The sequence below is a fragment of the Pantherophis guttatus genome, chromosome 3, assembly GCF_059756535.1.
Source record: "Pantherophis guttatus breed Tessera chromosome 3, ASM5975653v1, whole genome shotgun sequence".
NCBI lineage: Eukaryota > Metazoa > Chordata > Lepidosauria > Squamata > Colubridae > Pantherophis > Pantherophis guttatus.
In genome coordinates, this window is record NC_142065.1 from 215,713,357 (window position 1) to 215,733,511 (window position 20,155).

The 20,155-nt window shown below is 54.1% G+C and overlaps 1 protein-coding gene across 1 annotated transcript in view; it reads left to right on the forward strand.

The window, feature by feature from the left end:
- The window catches only part of EPPK1 (epiplakin 1), a 35,830-nt gene extending 21,640 nt beyond the window's left edge, over positions 1–14,190 (forward strand). The window contains exon 2 of the mRNA XM_060682137.2: positions 1–14,190. This exon is cut by the window's left edge and continues 14,689 nt beyond it. Coding sequence (XP_060538120.2) covers positions 1–13,656 — 13,656 coding nt within the window. The 3' untranslated portion in view covers positions 13,657–14,190.
- Positions 14,191–20,155: the final 5,965 nt, after the last annotated feature.

A 20,155-nucleotide genomic window follows, 5' to 3' on the forward strand; every position in this document is an offset into this window, starting at 1 on the left:
GCTGCCGCGGATCAATCAAGCCTTGGAGAGCCCTGGATGAAGACCCTTGAGTCTACGTCCGTGGATATGCCTGCAGGCATCTGCCATGGGCAGAGGGTCATTCTGTGGGACCTGCTCTTCTCAAACAACATCTCTGAGGAGAAGAGGACAGAGTTACTGGACTTGTACAAAAGTGGGCTGCTGTCAACGGAACGGCTCAGCAGCATCCTCCACACCCTGGTTGCCAAAAAGGAAGCCACTGGCAGGAAGCTGGATGTGAAGGTGAGGTGTCCAGATCAAGAGGCGGCGGCAGATCGCCAGGCTCTGAGGGATTCCTCCTTAGACCCGGCAAACTGGGAAAGCACCCTGCGCTCTCAGCTCCTCCCAGCGCCTTCCGCTGACCAACAGTTCTCCGCTTGGGACATTCTGTTCTCCGAGCACTTCGCAGAGCACGAACGGGAAGAGCTTCTGAGCAGATACAGGAGGGGCAGCCTCCCCCTTAAGGAGCTCACAAAGATTCTCACCGACCACCTTCCCAGGGCCACAAGCAGCGAACGTCATCTTCCCACAGACTTCCACACACCCAGATCAAGTGCCGAGGCCGAAGAGACCAAAGAAGAGTGGGACGAGAATGCTGCCGACCTGGGGAAAGAGGAGGCTCTGAAGTCCCGGATGGTGGAGGTCACCGCTGCGGCGTTTCACGGGCGTAACGTGTCGGTGTGGGAGGTGCTTCATTCCAAGTACATCCCTGAGGAGAAAAGGAAGGAGCTTCTACAACTGTACCAATCGGGCATCCTAACCATTGACCAGATGGAGACCGTGGTCTCCGCCATTGTCAATAAGACAGAGGAAATGAAAAAGGAAGAACCGTCCCACGCTCCCTTGTCTTCTGGCTCCTGGGAGGGTCCCTTGCGTAACCAGACCATGACCCTGCAAGTTGGCGAGTTCCAAGGACAGAGGATCTCCATCTGGGAACTCCTCTTCTCCCAAAGCATTCCAGAAAGCCAAAGAGAGGAGCTGCTGATGAAATACCAATTGGGATACTTGACCATTCAGGAAATGATCACCACCCTGACCTCGCTTCACGCCAAGGACAGGGCTTCTTCCCCAGGAGAGGAAGCCACTCTTCCTTACCAGCACAATGAACTGGAACGCACCTTGCGACAGGTGACCATAGACGTGCCTGTGGGTGAGTTTCAAGGCTCCAGGAGATCCGCGTGGGAGCTCCTCTTCTCCAAGTACGTGACTGCGGCCAAGCGCCAGGAGCTGCTGCAGAAGTACCAAGAGGGGTCTGTGACCCCAGGCGAGCTGGTCCAAATTCTCACCACCCTGATTGAAGAGATGGAAGAGAAGGGAAACCAGCTGAAGTTCTCGGGGCTCAGGAAGCAGGTGTCGGCCTCAGAACTGTTTGACTCACGCATCATCAACCAAACCACGCTCTCCGAGCTCGCGCAAGGCACCAAGACGGTGGAAGAGGTCACAGAAATGGATTCAGTGAAGAGGTATCTGGAAGGAAACAGCTGCATCGCTGGAGTGCTGGTGCCGTCCAGGACAGACCCTTCCAAGTCAGAGAAGATGACCATCTACCAGGCCATGTGGAAAGGCATTCTAAGGCCAGGCACGGCCCTGGTGTTGCTGGAGGCACAGGCCGCCACGGGCTTCGTCACTGACCCCCTGGGGAATAAGAAACTCTCCGTCGATGACGCTGTCTCCGTTGAACTGGTGGGGGCCGAGCTGCGGGAGAAGCTTCTCTCTGCAGAGAGGGCTGTGACTGGCTATAAGGACCCCTATACGGGGAACAAGCTCTCCCTCTTCCAGGCCATGAAGAAAGGTCTCATAGTCAAAGAGCACGGGATCCGCCTGCTGGAAGCCCAGATTGCCACGGGGGGCATCATCGATCCTGTGCACAGTCACCGCCTCCCCGTGGAAGTAGCTTACAAGCGGGGCTACTTTGATGAGGAAATGAACCGGACCCTCTCTGATCCCACAGACGACACCAAGGGCTTCTTTGACCCAAACACACACGAAAACCTCACTTACCTGCAGCTTCTGCAGCGGTGCCTGCCCGATCCAGAGACTGGTTTGCTGCTGCTCCACGTCATGGACAAGGGCTGCTTCTCCTCTTACCTCAATGAGAACACCAGGAAGGCTTTGCAGGCGGCCAAGACCAAGATCGGCGTGGGGCTGTTCCAGGACCAAGAGGTTTCTGTGTGGGACCTCCTCTTCTCCAGATACATCCTTCCGTCCAAGAGGCAGGACTTGCTGAGGCAGCACAAGGCAGGCACCATGACACTTGAGCGCCTCACCCAAGTTCTCATCGCCATCGTCACCGAAACAGAGGAAAAGAGCGCCAGGCCCATCGGTCACAAAGAAGCTTGCCACCAACCAGCCACGACAACAGATGCTGCCGCGGATCAATCAAGCCTTGGAGAGCCCTGGATGAAGACCCTTGAGTCTACGTCCGTGGATATGCCTGCAGGCATCTGCCATGGGCAGAGGGTCACTCTGTGGGACCTGCTCTTCTCAAACAACATCTCTGAGGAGAAGAGGACAGAGTTACTGGACTTGTACAAAAGTGGGCTGCTGTCAACGGAACGGCTCAGCAGCATCCTCCACACCCTGGTTGCCAAAAAGGAAGCCACTGGCAGGAAGCTGGATGTGAAGGTGAGGTGTCCAGATCAAGAGGCGGCGGCAGATCGCCAGGCTCTGAGGGATTCCTCCTTAGACCTGGCAAACTGGGAAAGCGCCCTGCGCTCTCAGCTCCTCCCAGCGCCTTCCGCTGACCAACAGTTCTCCGCTTGGGACATTCTGTTCTCCGAGCACTTCGCAGAGCACGAACGGGAAAAGCTTCTGAGCAGATACAGGAGGGGCAGCCTCCCCCTTAAGGAGCTCACAAAGATTCTCACCGACCACCTTCCCGGGGCCACAAGCAGCGAACGTCATCTTCCCACAGACTTCCACACACCCAGATCAAGTGCCGAGGCCGAAGAGACCAAAGAAGAGTGGGACGAGGATGCTGCCGACCTGGGGAAAGAGGAGGCTCTGAAGTCCCGGATGGTGGAGGTCACCGCTGCGGCATTTCACGGGCGTAACGTGTCGGTGTGGGAGGTGCTTCATTCCAAGTACATCCCTGAGGAGAAAAGGAAGGAGCTTCTACAACTGTACCAATCGGGCATCCTAACCATTGACCAGATGGAGACCGTGGTCTCCGCCATTGTCAATAAGACAGAGGAAATGAAAAAGGAAGAACCGTCCCACGCTCCCTTGTCTTCTGGCTCCTGGGAGGGTCCCTTGCGTAACCAGACCATGACCCTGCAAGTTGGCGAGTTCCAAGGACAGAGGATCTCCATCTGGGAACTCCTCTTCTCCCAAAGCATTCCAGAAAGCCAAAGAGAGGAGCTGCTGATGAAATACCAATTGGGATCCTTGACCATTCAGGAAATGATCACCACCCTGACCTCGCTTCACGCCAAGGACAGGGCTTCTTCCCCAGGAGAGGAAGCCACTCTTCCTTACCAGCACAATGAACTGGAATGCACCTTGCGACAGGTGACCATAGACGTGCCTGTGGGTGAGTTTCAAGGCTCCAGGAGATCCGCGTGGGAGCTCCTCTTCTCCAAGTACGTGACTGCGGCCAAGCGCCAGGAGCTGCTGCAGAAGTACCAAGAGGGGTCTGTGACCCCAGGCGAGCTGGTCCAAATTCTCACCACCCTGATTGAAGAGATGGAAGAGAAGGGAAACCAGCTGAAGTTCTCGGGGCTCAGGAAGCAGGTGTCGGCCTCAGAACTGTTTGACTCACGCATCATCAACCAAACCACGCTCTCCGAGCTCGCGCAAGGCACCAAGACGGTGGAAGAGGTCACAGAAATGGATTCAGTGAAGAGGTATCTGGAAGGAAACAGCTGCATCGCTGGAGTGCTGGTGCCGTCCAGGACAGACCCTTCCAAGTCAGAGAAGATGACCATCTACCAGGCCATGTGGAAAGGCATTCTAAGGCCAGGCACGGCCCTGGTGTTGCTGGAGGCACAGGCCGCCACGGGCTTCGTCACCGACCCCCTGGGGAATAAGAAACTCTCCGTCGATGACGCTGTCTCCGTTGAACTGGTGGGGGCTGAGCTGCGGGAGAAGCTTCTCTCTGCAGAGAGGGCTGTGACTGGCTATAAGGACCCCTATACGGGGAACAAGCTCTCCCTCTTCCAGGCCATGAAGAAAGGTCTCATAGTCAAAGAGCACGGGATCCGCCTGCTGGAAGCCCAGATTGCCACGGGCGGCATCATCGATCCTGTGCACAGTCACCGCCTCCCCGTGGAAGTAGCTTACAAGCGGGGCTACTTTGATGAGGAAATGAACCGGACCCTCTCTGATCCCACAGACGACACCAAGGGCTTCTTTGACCCAAACACACACGAAAACCTCACTTACCTGCAGCTTCTGCAGCGGTGCCTGCCCGATCCAGAGACTGGTTTGCTGCTGCTCCACGTCATGGACAAGGGCTGCTTCTCCTCTTACCTCAATGAGAACACCAGGAAGGCTTTGCAGGCGGCCAAGACCAAGATCGGCGTGGGGCTGTTCCAGGACCAAGAGGTTTCTGTGTGGGACCTCCTCTTCTCCAGATACATCCTTCCGTCCAAGAGGCAGGACTTGCTGAGGCAGCACAAGGCAGGCACCATGACACTTGAGCGCCTCACCCAAGTCCTCATCGCCATCGTCACTGAAACAGAGGAAAAGAGCGCCAGGCCCATCGGTCACAAAGAAGCTTGCCACCAACCAGCCACGACAACAGATGCTGCCGCGGATCAATCAAGCCTTGGAGAGCCCTGGATGAAGACCCTTGAGTCTACGTCCGTGGATATGCCTGCAGGCATCTGCCATGGGCAGAGGGTCATTCTGTGGGACCTGCTCTTCTCAAACAACATCTCTGAGGAGAAGAGGACAGAGTTACTGGACTTGTACAAAAGTGGGCTGCTGTCAACGGAACGGCTCAGCAGCATCCTCCACACCCTGGTTGCCAAAAAGGAAGCCACTGGCAGGAAGCTGGATGTGAAGGTGAGGTGTCCAGATCAAGAGGCGGCGGCAGATCGCCAGGCTCTGAGGGATTCCTCCTTAGACCCGGCAAACTGGGAAAGCACCCTGCGCTCTCAGCTCCTCCCAGCGCCTTCCGCTGACCAACAGTTCTCCGCTTGGGACATTCTGTTCTCCGAGCACTTCGCAGAGCACGAACGGGAAGAGCTTCTGAGCAGATACAGGAGGGGCAGCCTCCCCCTTAAGGAGCTCACAAAGATTCTCACCGACCACCTTCCCAGGGCCACAAGCAGCGAACGTCATCTTCCCACAGACTTCCACACACCCAGATCAAGTGCCGAGGCCGAAGAGACCAAAGAAGAGTGGGACGAGGATGCTGCCGACCTGGGGAAAGAGGAGGCTCTGAAGTCCCGGATGGTGGAGGTCACCGCTGCGGCGTTTCACGGGCGTAACGTGTCGGTGTGGGAGGTGCTTCATTCCAAGTACATCCCTGAGGAGAAAAGGAAGGAGCTTCTACAACTGTTCCAATCGGGCATCCTAACCATTGACCAGATGGAGACCGTGGTCTCCGCCATTGTCAATAAGACAGAGGAAATGAAAAAGGAAGAACCGTCCCACGCTCCCTTGTCTTCTGGCTCCTGGGAGGGTCCCTTGCGTAACCAGACCATGACCCTGCAAGTTGGCGAGTTCCAAGGACAGAGGATCTCCATCTGGGAACTCCTCTTCTCCCAAAGCATTCCAGAAAGCCAAAGAGAGGAGCTGCTGATGAAATACCAATTGGGATATTTGACCATTCAGGAAATGATCACCACCCTGACCTCGCTTCACGCCAAGGACAGGGCTTCTTCCCCAGGAGAGGAAGCCACTCTTCCCTCCCAGCACAATGAACTGGAACGCACCTTGCGACAGGTGACCATAGACGTGCCTCTGGGTGAGTTTCAAGGCTCCAGGAGATCCGCGTGGGAGCTCCTCTTCTCCAAGTACGTGACTGCAGCCAAGCGCCAGGAGCTGCTGCAGAAGTACCAAGAGGGGTCTGTGACCCCAGGCGAGCTGGTCCAAATTCTCACCACCCTGATTGAAGAGATGGAAGAGAAGGGAAACCAGCTGAAGTTCTCGGGGCTCAGGAAGCAGGTGTCGGCCTCAGAACTGTTTGACTCACGCATCATCAACCAAACCACGCTCTCCGAGCTCGCGCAAGGCACCAAGACGGTGGAAGAGGTCACAGAAATGGATTCAGTGAAGAGGTATCTGGAAGGCAACAGCTGCATCGCTGGAGTGCTGGTGCCGTCCAAGACAGACCCTTCCAAGTCAGAGAAGATGACCATCTACCAGGCCATGTGGAAAGGCATTCTGAGGCCAGGCACGGCCCTGGTGTTGCTGGAGGCACAGGCCGCCACGGGCTTCGTCACCGACCCCCTGGGGAATAAGAAACTCTCCGTCGATGACGCTGTCTCCGTTGAACTGGTGGGGGCCGAGCTGCGGGAGAAGCTTCTCTCTGCAGAGAGGGCTGTGACTGGCTATAAGGACCCCTATACGGGGAACAAGCTCTCCCTCTTCCAGGCCATGAAGAAAGGTCTCATAGTCAAAGAGCACGGGATCCGCCTGCTGGAAGCCCAGATTGCCACGGGGGGCATCATCGATCCTGTGCACAGTCACCGCCTCCCCGTGGAAGTAGCTTACAAGCGGGGCTACTTTGATGAGGAAATGAACCGGACCCTCTCTGATCCCACAGACGACACCAAGGGCTTCTTTGACCCAAACACACACGAAAACCTCACTTACCTGCAGCTTCTGCAGCGGTGCCTGCCCGATCCAGAGACTGGTTTGCTGCTGCTCCACGTCATGGACAAGGGCTGCTTCTCCTCTTACCTCAATGAGGACACCAGGAAGGCTTTGCAGGCGGCCAAGACCAAGATCGGCATGGGGCTGTTCCAGGACCAAGAGGTTTCTGTGTGGGACCTCCTCTTCTCCAGATACATCCTTCCGTCCAAGAGGCAGGACTTGCTGAGGCAGCACAAGGCAGGCACCATGACACTTGAGCGCCTCACCCAAGTCCTCATCGCCATCGTCACTGAAACAGAGGAAAAGAGCACCAGGCCCATCGGTCACAAAGAAGCTTGCCACCAACCAGCCACGACAACAGATGCTGCCGCGGATCAATCAAGCCTTGGAGAGCCCTGGATGAAGACCCTTGAGTCTACGTCCGTGGATATGCCTGCAGGCATCTGCCATGGGCAGAGGGTCATTCTGTGGGACCTGCTCTTCTCAAACAACATCTCTGAGGAGAAGAGGACAGAGTTACTGGACTTGTACAAAAGTGGGCTGCTGTCAACGGAACGGCTCAGCAGCATCCTCCACACCCTGGTTGCCAAAAAGGAAGCCACTGGCAGGAAGCTGGATGTGAAGGTGAGGTGTCCAGATCAAGAGGCGGCGGCAGATCGCCAGGCTCTGAGGGATTCCTCCTTAGACCCGGCAAACTGGGAAAGCACCCTGCGCTCTCAGCTCCTCCCAGCGCCTTCCGCTGACCAACAGTTCTCCGCTTGGGACATTCTGTTCTCCGAGCACTTCGCAGAGCACGAACGGGAAGAGCTTCTGAGCAGATACAGGAGGGGCAGCCTCCCCCTTAAGGAGCTCACAAAGATTCTCACCGACCACCTTCCCGGGGCCACAAGCAGCGAACGTCATCTTCCCACAGACTTCCACACACCCAGATCAAGTGCCGAGGCCAAAGAGACCAAAGAAGAGTGGGACGAGGATGCTGCCGACCTGGGGAAAGAGGAGGCTCTGAAGTCCCGGATGGTGGAGGTCACCGCTGCGGCGTTTCACGGGCATAACGTGTCGGTGTGGGAGGTGCTTCATTCCAAGTACATCCCTGAGGAGAAAAGGAAGGAGCTTCTACAACTGTTCCAATCGGGCATCCTAACCATTGACCAGATGGAGACCGTGGTCTCCGCCATTGTCAATAAGACAGAGGAAATGAAAAAGGAAGAACCGTCCCACGCTCCCTTGTCTTCTGGCTCCTGGGAGGGTCCCTTGCGTAACCAGACCATGACCCTGCAAGTTGGCGAGTTCCAAGGACAGAGGATCTCCATCTGGGAACTCCTCTTCTCCCAAAGCATTCCAGAAAGCCAAAGAGAGGAGCTGCTGATGAAATACCAATTGGGATATTTGACCATTCAGGAAATGATCACCACCCTGACCTCGCTTCACGCCAAGGACAGGGCTTCTTCCCCAGGAGAGGAAGCCACTCTTCCCTCCCAGCACAATGAACTGGAACGCACCTTGCGACAGGTGACCATAGACGTGCCTGTGGGTGAGTTTCAAGGCTCCAGGAGATCCGCGTGGGAGCTCCTCTTCTCCAAGTACGTGACTGCAGCCAAGCGCCAGGAGCTGCTGCAGAAGTACCAAGAGGGGTCTGTGACCCCAGGCGAGCTGGTCCAAATTCTCACCACCCTGATTGAAGAGATGGAAGAGAAGGGAAACCAGCTGAAGTTCTCGGGGCTCAGGAAGCAGGTGTCGGCCTCAGAACTGTTTGACTCACGCATCATCAACCAAACCACGCTCTCCGAGCTCGCGCAAGGCACCAAGACGGTGGAAGAGGTCACAGAAATGGATTCAGTGAAGAGGTATCTGGAAGGCAACAGCTGCATCGCTGGAGTGCTGGTGCCGTCCAAGACAGACCCTTCCAAGTCAGAGAAGATGACCATCTACCAGGCCATGTGGAAAGGCATTCTGAGGCCAGGCACGGCCCTGGTGTTGCTGGAGGCACAGGCCGCCACGGGCTTCGTCACCGACCCCCTGGGGAATAAGAAACTCTCCGTCGATGACGCTGTCTCCGTTGAACTGGTGGGGGCCGAGCTGCGGGAGAAGCTTCTCTCTGCAGAGAGGGCTGTGACTGGCTATAAGGACCCCTATACGGGGAACAAGCTCTCCCTCTTCCAGGCCATGAAGAAAGGTCTCATAGTCAAAGAGCACGGGATCCGCCTGCTGGAAGCCCAGATTGCCACGGGGGGCATCATCGATCCTGTGCACAGTCACCGCCTCCCCGTGGAAGTAGCTTACAAGCGGGGCTACTTTGATGAGGAAATGAACCGGACCCTCTCTGATCCCACAGACGACACCAAGGGCTTCTTTGACCCAAACACACACGAAAACCTCACTTACCTGCAGCTTCTGCAGCGGTGCCTGCCCGATCCAGAGACTGGTTTGCTGCTGCTCCACGTCATGGACAAGGGCTGCTTCTCCTCTTACCTCAATGAGGACACCAGGAAGGCTTTGCAGGCGGCCAAGACCAAGATCGGCGTGGGGCTGTTCCAGGACCAAGAGGTTTCTGTGTGGGACCTCCTCTTCTCCAGATACATCCTTCCGTCCAAGAGGCAGGACTTGCTGAGGCAGCACAAGGCAGGCACCATGACACTTGAGCGCCTCACCCAAGTCCTCATCGCCATCGTCACTGAAACAGAGGAAAAGAGCGCCAGGCCCATCGGTCACAAAGAAGCTTGCCACCAACCAGCCACGACAACAGATGCTGCCGCGGATCAATCAAGCCTTGGAGAGCCCTGGATGAAGACCCTTGAGTCTACGTCCGTGGATATGCCTGCAGGCATCTGCCATGGGCAGAGGGTCATTCTGTGGGACCTGCTCTTCTCAAACAACATCTCTGAGGAGAAGAGGACAGAGTTACTGGACTTGTACAAAAGTGGGCTGCTGTCAACGGAACGGCTCAGCAGCATCCTCCACACCCTGGTTGCCAAAAAGGAAGCCACTGGCAGGAAGCTGGATGTGAAGGTGAGGTGTCCAGATCAAGAGGCGGCGGCAGATCGCCAGGCTCTGAGGGATTCCTCCTTAGACCCGGCAAACTGGGAAAGCACCCTGCGCTCTCAGCTCCTCCCAGCGCCTTCCGCTGACCAACAGTTCTCCGCTTGGGACATTCTGTTCTCCGAGCACTTCGCAGAGCACGAACGGGAAGAGCTTCTGAGCAGATACAGGAGGGGCAGCCTCCCCCTTAAGGAGCTCACAAAGATTCTCACCGACCACCTTCCCGGGGCCACAAGCAGCGAACGTCATCTTCCCACAGACTTCCACACACCCAGATCAAGTGCCGAGGCCAAAGAGACCAAAGAAGAGTGGGACGAGGATGCTGCCGACCTGGGGAAAGAGGAGGCTCTGAAGTCCCGGATGGTGGAGGTCACCGCTGCGGCGTTTCACGGGCGTAACGTGTCGGTGTGGGAGGTGCTTCATTCCAAGTACATCCCTGAGGAGAAAAGGAAGGAGCTTCTACAACTGTACCAATCGGGCATCCTAACCATTGACCAGATGGAGACCGTGGTCTCCGCCATTGTCAATAAGACAGAGGAAATGAAAAAGGAAGAACCGTCCCACGCTCCCTTGTCTTCTGGCTCCTGGGAGGGTCCCTTGCGTAACCAGACCATGACCCTGCAAGTTGGCGAGTTCCAAGGACAGAGGATCTCCATCTGGGAACTCCTCTTCTCCCAAAGCATTCCAGAAAGCCAAAGAGAGGAGCTGCTGATGAAATACCAATTGGGATCCTTGACCATTCAGGAAATGATCACCACCCTGACCTCGCTTCACGCCAAGGACAGGGCTTCTTCCCCAGGAGAGGAAGCCACTCTTTCCTCCCAGCACAATGAACTGGAACGCACCTTGCGACAGGTGACCATAGACGTGCCTGTGGGTGAGTTTCAAGGCTCCAGAAGATCCGCGTGGGAGCTCCTCTTCTCCAAGTACGTGACTGCGGCCAAGCGCCAGGAGCTGCTGCAGAAGTACCAAGAGGGGTCTGTGACCCCAGGCGAGCTGGTCCAAATTCTCACCACCCTGATTGAAGAGATGGAAGAGAAGGGAAACCAGCTGAAGTTCTCGGGGCTCAGGAAGCAGGTGTCGGCCTCAGAACTGTTTGACTCATGCATCATCAACCAAACCACGCTCTCCGAGCTCGCGCAAGGCACCAAGACGGTGGAAGAGGTCACAGAAATGGATTCAGTGAAGAGGTATCTGGAAGGCAACAGCTGCATCGCTGGAGTGCTGGTGCCGTCCAAGACAGACCCTTCCAAGTCAGAGAAGATGACCATCTACCAGGCCATGTGGAAAGGCATTCTGAGGCCAGGCACGGCCCTGGTGTTGCTGGAGGCACAGGCCGCCACGGGCTTCGTCACCGACCCCCTGGGGAATAAGAAACTCTCCGTCGATGACGCTGTCTCCGTTGAACTGGTGGTGGCCGAGCTGCGGGAGAAGCTTCTCTCTGCAGAGAGGGCTGTGACTGGCTATAAGGACCCCTATACGGGGAACAAGCTCTCCCTCTTCCAGGCCATGAAGAAAGGTCTCATAGTCAAAGAGCACGGGATCCGCCTGCTGGAAGCCCAGATTGCCACGGGGGGCATCATCGATCCTGTGCACAGTCACCGCCTCCCCGTGGAAGTAGCTTACAAGCGGGGCTACTTTGATGAGGAAATGAACCGGACCCTCTCTGATCCCACAGACGACACCAAGGGCTTCTTTGACCCAAACACACACGAAAACCTCACTTACCTGCAGCTTCTGCAGCGGTGCCTGCCCGATCCAGAGACTGGTTTGCTGCTGCTCCACGTCATGGACAAGGGCTGCTTCTCCTCTTACCTCAATGAGAACACCAGGAAGGCTTTGCAGGCGGCCAAGACCAAGATCGGCGTGGGGCTGTTCCAGGACCAAGAGGTTTCTGTGTGGGACCTCCTCTTCTCCAGATACATCCTTCCGTCCAAGAGGCAGGACTTGCTGAGGCAGCACAAGGCAGGCACCATGACACTTGAGCGCCTCACCCAAGTCCTCATCGCCATCGTCACCGAAACAGAGGAAAAGAGCGCCAGGCCCATCGGTCACAAAGAAGCTTGCCACCAACCAGCCACGACAACAGATGCTGCCGCGGATCAATCAAGCCTTGGAGAGCCCTGGATGAAGACCCTTGAGTCTACGTCCGTGGATATGCCTGCAGGCATCTGCCATGGGCAGAGGGTCACTCTGTGGGACCTGCTCTTCTCAAACAACATCTCTGAGGAGAAGAGGACAGAGTTACTGGACTTGTACAAAAGTGGGCTGCTGTCAACAGAACGGCTCAGCAGCATCCTCCACACCCTGGTTGCCAAAAAGGAAGCCACTGGCAGGAAGCTGGATGTGAAGGTGAGGTGTCCAGATCAAGAGGCGGCGGCAGATCGCCAGGCTCTGAGGGATTCCTCCTTAGACCCGGCAAACTGGGAAAGCGCCCTGCGCTCTCAGCTCCTCCCAGCGCCTTCCGCTGACCAACAGTTCTCCGCTTGGGACATTCTGTTCTCCGAGCACTTCGCAGAGCACGAACGGGAAGAGCTTCTGAGCAGATACAGGAGGGGCAGCCTCCCCCTTAAGGAGCTCACAAAGATTCTCACCGACCACCTTCCCGGGGCCACAAGCAGCGAACGTCATCTTCCCACAGACTTCCACACACCCAGATCAAGTGCCGAGGCCGAAGAGACCAAAGAAGAGTGGGACGAGGATGCTGCCGACCTGGGGAAAGAGGAGGCTCTGAAGTCCCGGATGGTGGAGGTCACCGCTGCGGCATTTCACGGGCGTAACGTGTCGGTGTGGGAGGTGCTTCATTCCAAGTACATCCCTGAGGAGAAAAGGAAGGAGCTTCTACAACTGTACCAATCGGGCATCCTAACCATTGACCAGATGGAGACCGTGGTCTCCGCCATTGTCAATAAGACAGAGGAAATGAAATCAGGAAATCAACATCCTTCACAGTATGACCTTTTCCAGTACACATTGGAGTTGGAGAATATCAGTGATATTGTCCGTAGTATCCAGGACCAAAAAATGTCTGTTTGGGATCCTTTCTTTTTCAGGTGTGTCTCTAAGATCAATGAGGAAATGAGTCTCTTCGAATCTCGAGGTGTGACAGGTAGTGTCCCAGGAGCTGCCCAGGTCATGTCTACTCCAGTTACAGAAACGGGATCCTCAAGTGATTGGTCTTCTGTCTTCTGTGAGTCTTCACAGGGATACATTTCCTTTCCCAAAGCCTCTGAGGAGTCTTTGGCAGAAAGCCCATTTCACTCACAGAGTGCTTTAAAGTCTCGATTGTTAAATTTCCCTGTTGCTGAGTTCCATGGAAAAGAAGCTTCATTGTGGGATCTGCTGCATTCTCAGTACATTTCCGAGGAGAAAAGGAAGGAGTTGCTGCAGCTCTATCAGTTGGGTGATCTCACCCTTGATCAGATGGAGTCAGCGGTGACCGACATCATCCACCCAGGCGAGGGGGGGGAAGAGAGGCCGAGTGGAGGCCGGTCAGCAAGTGGCAACCCTGATTCCATGGCAGCAGATGAGGGTGCATCCCAGGCTCGGCAGCTGCAATTGAAGACAACTTTGAGGACCACTCTGGTCCCCGTGACTGTGGGAGAATATAAGGGGCAATGCATGTGTGTTCTGGATCTCCTCTTCTCTAAATACGTCCCTCAGGATAAAAGGCAGGAGCTCCTTGAATTGTACAGGGCGGGGACTTTACTCATCGAGGACATGATAAGCACAATCACTGGCCTGCTGGAAGAGGCAGAAAGCCAGCGGGAGACGCGAGAGACCAAGAAAAGGGCTGTGCGCCGGAAAGAGAAGCAGGACCAAGGGGGTGACCTGTAACAATGAGGGCATCTCGCTGGAGCTGATTCTTTTCTCTTCCATCAACCCAGGTGCCTCCGGCCACTCCCACCAAGCGCAGTCTCTCTGGCTGCCATCCCTTTGGCCTCTCCCTCCTCTGCTGCTACATCTGGCTGGGGTGGACAGTGGGATTTCTCCCCGGAGTTGCCAGGAAATGCTCTCCAGCCCTTTCATTGTGTGCGCACACACACACACCGTTAGTTCCTGGGAGCCCCACTCTGATTTTGGCTTTCTAGAACCCAGATATCTGTGAAAGCATAGGAGAACGAATCAGTTCCTGTAGGAGGCCAAATGATGGCTCCCTGCTCTGAACTGCTTACAGGGCTGGGGAGCCAGTTGGACAGCCCCACAGATGGGAGGGTTCAAGTTGGATCATATCCTCCAGTAGAGGCCTGGGGAGGGGGGGGCTTAACTGGGTACGATTCCAATTCTGCTGCAACTTGCTAGCTACATGAATCTCAGTTAGTGGACTGGTCTGTTTCTACTGGCAATAAAAAGAAAGAAAATGTGTTAAAATTGCTTTGACTGCATTGGAATGTGTTCCAGATCCAGGCTGCTTCTCTAAACTGGCTAAAGAGGGGCAAGTAGAGGTATGGGGATATTTTTTATCTTGTTGATGCAGTTCAGTAGTAGTAGCATTCACATGAATGCAATACTTAACAACAGCAGTTTCAGCAGTCCTGGTTGCCAATGTTAACTTTATAAGTCATCAAGTGTGGACTTCACATTTTTAACAGTAACAGAGTCAGAAGGGACCTTGGAGGTCATCTAGTCCAACCCCCTGCTCATGAAGGAGACCTGTACTAGGGATTCAAACCGCTGAACTGCCGACCTTTCCGATCAACAAGCTCAGTGTCTTAGCCACTGAGCCACCTAGTCAGGCACATGACCATGACTTCCGACTTCCTGCCGTTTCTCCACTGACTTTGCTTGTGGGAAGCCAGCTGAGAATGTCGGAAATCAGAATCTGGTGACTGCATGTTGCTGTGACATTGTAATCTCGTGCCAAGTGCCCAGATGGCAATCACAGGTACGACCACAGGTACGGCTGGAGCTTCAAGGACTGGCTGTAAGTACTACTCATTCAGCATTCATAAGTTTGGACAGTCACTGTACAAGTGACAATCCTCAACTTACAACAGTTCGTTTAGTGATCGTTCAGTTACAACAACACTGAAAAATGTGTTAGGACCATTTTTCCCAAGACCTTTGTAGCATCCCCATGATCTGGTGATCAAAATTCAAATGCTTGGCAACTGGCTCATATTTATGACCTTTGCATGTGATCCCCTTTTGTGACCTCCTGACAAGCAAAGTCAATGGGGAAGCCAGATTCATTTAATAGCCAGGATACTAACTAATCAACTGCAGTGATTCACTTAACAACCATGGCAAGGAAGATCGTAAAATGGGGCAAAACTCACTTAACAAATTTTGGGCTCAATTGTGGTCGTAAGTGGAGGACTGCCTGTATAAACTCATTGATTAAGTTTTCTCTTCACTCAAATAATCCCACGTCATTCGAATGACATTTGAGCTACTTGAGAAGAGACTCCATACGGGTATCAAGCACTCAAGTAACTCGAATTAAGCAAAGGGCAATTGATCCAAACAGGCCAGGCCACATTGTTCATCTCAAAGGGCCAGCTAGATAAGCCTGGCTTCCACTGCCCACTGCACTCCAGCTGCTAAACTCTACATTAATTTTCAACCAATGAGCTAAAGATCTTTTCTTTCACCCTTTTAACTCATAAAGAAAATTATATGAAGCAAGCATCATTAACAACATGAGAAGCTATGAAAGAACATTAAGAGGAGAGTATATTAAGCAGATGAAAATAGTTTTAAAAATACATCAAACAAGCCAACATCTTAGTAGGATGAAAATCATTACTTAGCAGAACTGCAGTTGTCTGAATGGTTAACAGAGGGGTCCCAATTTTTAGTTGCACTTTTCAGGAAATCAGAAACAGCTGAGATTTCTAAAAGTTTGAAAAATGGAAAATTACACAGTCCAGATGTATTCTCTGAAGATTTCTATAAAGATTTTTAGACATCTTAATTTCAGAAGTTTGATTAATATCTAAATGTCTATGGAGATTCTCAGTCATTCAGGTCATAGTTGCCCCCAAAGTGCTTTTTCAAGAGGTAACTGGACTTTCTGCTTGAAATGACCAGCTGCCTGTAAGGAATATAAATCCTTCCATTCCTCACCATCCAATCAGAGTTGAAGAAGCTTCTTGGATGAGAAGCGAAACGTGTTCACAGAAAAACCAGAAAGTCCAGTTGCCTTTTGAAAAAGCACCTTTGGGATGATTACTATGTAGTTGACTGCAACAGGGAGAGGGATCTGGCAACTTTGAGATTCCCAAACCAGACAAGAATTTCCCTAAAAGCTGCTTCAAATAGGCCTATTTCATCACTTCATGTATTGTATTCAACAGCCTTAGATACTAAACAATTAGCTAACCATCTTAAATTAAGTCTCAATAAATGTATATTTCTAGATCAGTCCAGATTCATTCCAAAAAGAAATGAGAAAACCATTGAGTACAGTATTATTTTTATAATAAGCAATTTAGTGTGTTTTCTGCAAAAACTGTTATTCTCAGAAAAACAGATCAGATAATATAAACTTGCAAGAGCACATAATAAGAACAAATAATTCAGAATTTCTGCTTTTATGAGATACTAAATAGAGATGCCTCTGATATTCTCCTTTGGTTTACTCATAGAAGCGTTGGGTATATTGTGATAGACAAATAGTCACCTTCACAGGGGAGAAGAGCTCTGTATTAGTTACTGAATTCATTTGCAGATACTGTCCTTATGTTGTCAAATCCAGTACATTGGCCAAGTAAATCAGCATATTAAATTTATTTGCAGAAGGTACAATACTTACTCTTTAAATGCTGCACGTTCAACTGAGTATATTAAAAAATCTTTAAAAGTCCCAATAGTAGCAGGGCTATTAATTAATCACTTACAAATAATTAAACCAGGCTGGGAGGAAACAGAGGCGGGACCTCCCACAATCCCCTAATTGACCCTGCTTGCATCCAGGGAAACTGAAGCCTGGGAAGCCATGACTACCTTCGCCCATCCGGGGTGGCAGAGGCAGAGCCTCCCCTGGGCCCTGTATCAAAGATGGCAGCTCCCACCAGGCTGCTCTCTTAGTTCCCCCCCCCTCTGCTCAGCTCAGCCTTCCAGGGAGAGTGGGGGCCTGCTGGGCCCCCGTCAGCCCCTCTGAGCTTTGGTATTGCCCTGGAGAATAAGAGAGTTGGAAGGGACAGTGGAGGTCTTCTAGTCCCCCCCCCTGCTCAGGCAGGAAACACGAGACCATTCCAGACAGATGATCTCTTCTTAAACGAGGAGGGTACTCCTCGTGGGAAGCAGGGAAAAGGGGGTGACCTCTGGCGATGACCAGAAGGCCAGAGCATAAATCTCAGAAGGGGTTCTGGGATGCAAGCACTTTGTACATGCTCAGGAATGCCCTCCTCTACATAACAGAAGCTGATAAGGGCATCCGAGGAGCTTCGGGGGGCAACCTGAGGAAGGTCAGTCCGCAGGGAAGAGCCCAGCTCTAAGGTGAGCTAGCCCAGACTGCCCTGCCTCGTGGTCTCCCTGTGAAGCTGAACACTAGATCCCGTCATTCACAGATCGCACCCAGCAGAGAGTCACGGAAGCCGGAGAGCGTCGGACACGACCAGCAGGCGGCAGCCGAAGCACAGCGCCGCCTCCACGGGAACAAGGACCAAGCCGGGTTGCGCTGGGGCTGCTGACTCGCGGCTGGGGAACGACCCAACGCCACGTTCGGCCGGAGGTGGAGGGCTTGGGGCGGGTCGCCTCCGCTCCGCTTGCCCGCGGCTGTGCCCGCTCCCGCCCCAGCTCCCCTCCATCCGGGCCGGAGCTCGGCGCCCTCCGCTCGGCCAGTTCCACAACAAAGGAAGCCGAGGTGTGAAGGATGGTGGGAGAAAGTGATCGGGTTAAGATGGCCCGTGGGACCCTCCGCAGCAGCCCCCGCCCGCCCAGAAACAGCTGGCGGCCGCAGGGAGGGCGCTTTCCGCTGGGCCCCGCGAGGCTCCGGGCCACGCTACATTTCAGGAGGGAGCGGCCCGCCAAGCGGTTGCAGAAGGGGCCGCCTGATCAGTTCCAATGAGGAGGACGCGATGCTTGCTGGTCGAGTAGCTCCAGCTGTGCCCTGAAGACCGGGGGCCGCCTCCCGCTCCTCGCCGCCTCGCCAGTGTGGCTGCAGACAAGACGCTCGGCTGCCCCTGTGCGCGGTGGGATTGAAAAAGCCCAAAGGGGGCCCGGGTAATTCTAGGCAGCCCCGAGGGAGGGGGGAAAGCCGGCGGTTCTCTGGGTATTGCTCCTTCTAGGTGGTTTTATTGGCGTTCTTTAGCCTGGGGGGGGGTTCATAAAGCTCTTGATTTTCCATGCTGTGCTTCAACTACTGCGCTGCCGGCCGGCCTGCCAGGAGGGTGCAAGGATGAGTTTAAGAAATAAATGCACTGGACAGCCAGTGTGGCCAGCTCTTAGCCCAGCCAGGCAGGGAACCAGGGGCCTCATCCCACTGAGGTCACCTCAGCGCCTTTCTCTTCTCTCGGCCACTTTCTAGATCTGGGGTTTCTCAAGACCTGGGGGTCTTGAGCATGTATATTGCCCAGAACAGGTTAGCTGGGGGGGGGGACTGAGGTGGAGAGAGTGGACAGTATCAGCATCCAGGGGGTGAGATAGGGTGGGAGTCTGAGTCAGACCCTCCCGGGGAAAGTAGAGTGGACTTGATTTGGCCTTCCTCCCAACCAGGTAACACCGGCAGTGCTAGAAGGGAGTGGGTGTTGTGACCCAGGCCCAAGTAAGGAGTAGGAAAATCAGTCAGTGAAAAAACAAACTTTATTTGAACAGCTGAGAATTATTCCCAGCGTCGTTCAACTAAATTAAAGCAAATTCCTCCCAACACAAATTTCTCAGTCCTATCGTAGACCTTAGTCCAATTAGGCAAACTGCCAAAGGCCTTTCTTGGCAAATGTTCAGAAGTCACAGCTACAAAAATAAATACAAGACGTAGATGAAGACGAAGACGAAGCTACCATCGTTGTTTTCCAGCAAAGCCCAAAGCTGTTGTTGGTCTGTTTTAAGCCTTATGGGAGGGGCCAATCATCTCTTGGCCCTACTCCCGAGTTGTCCTCTTTGCTTGAGCTGCTCTTGCCTTCTGGCAGCTCTTCTCATGCGTGCATTAGGAACAGGCTGCTCCTGTTCCTCCGCCTCACTCCTGTCAGTCTCTGGGGGCTCTGGAATCCATACCTCACTCCCCGATGGCCCTGGCCCCATCTCTGCCTCTGACGCAGAGCCCTCATCCGGGCCTTCCCCAGCCTCCAGGACTGGCCCCTGTTCTTCCTCAGCCTCATCGCTCTCCGACTCCGCTGCCAGCTCCGCAGGCTGCTAGTGGACCACAACAGTGGGGTTTGCCCTCTATTCATATTCCAGTGGCCTGCCCCTGCCTTGGCCTTGTGTCTAGTGCTGTATAGGTAGTCCTTATGTTACGACCAGTTGCTTGGCGACTGTTCCAAATTATGACAATGGTGGTGATCAGAAGTCAGCCTTTTTTGTGTGATGAGATGGCTGACCTGGTATGGGTAACCTGGAAACTGACCTGGGGTTCAAATACTGCACAGGTAGCCTTGGGTGACAAAGGCAAACTGAAATTTCCATCGCTAAGTGATCCAGTTATAAAGTGCTGTATCCCCCAACTGCTTAGCAAGGGCAGTTCCGGCAATCCCGGCTGCTGTCTGAATCCCAAGAATAACCGGGTGTGGTAAATTGGAACATGGGGCAATAGAATAGCAGAGCTGGAAGGGACCTTGGAGGTCATCTAGTCCAACCCCCTGCTCAAGCAGGAGACCCTAGACCAGGGATGGCTAACCTTTTTGCTGTCACATGCCAAAAGTGGGGGGAGCATGGGGGGGTCGTGCACACACGTACCCACAACCATAATTCAATGTGCCCTACCCCCCCGTGCATGTTTGTGTGACCCGCCACATGCTACCCCCACTTTCAGCATGCAATGGAACGGTGGACCCGATAGGCCTGTTTTTCACCCTCCCCAGGCTCCAGAGGCTTTCTTGGAACCTGGGGAGGGTGAAACGGCCTCCCCCCACCCCCCCAGAGGCACTCCGGAGGCCAGAAATGTCCCGTTTCCCGACTTCCAGTGGAACCGGAAGGCTCATTTTTCACCCTCCCCAGGCTCCAGAGCCTTTCTAGGAGCCTGGGGAGGGTGAAAATGGCCTTTCCCATCCCCGTGGAGGCCCTCCAGAGGCCAGAAACAGCCAGTTTCCTGACTTCCAGTGGGCCGGAAAGCCAAAAAATCAGCTGGCCAGCACCCGCATGCGCGCTGGAGCTGAACTATGGCAGAGCTCGCGTGCCCACAGATATGGCTCTGCGTGCCATACGTTTGCCATCACAGCCCTAGACCATATCAAAT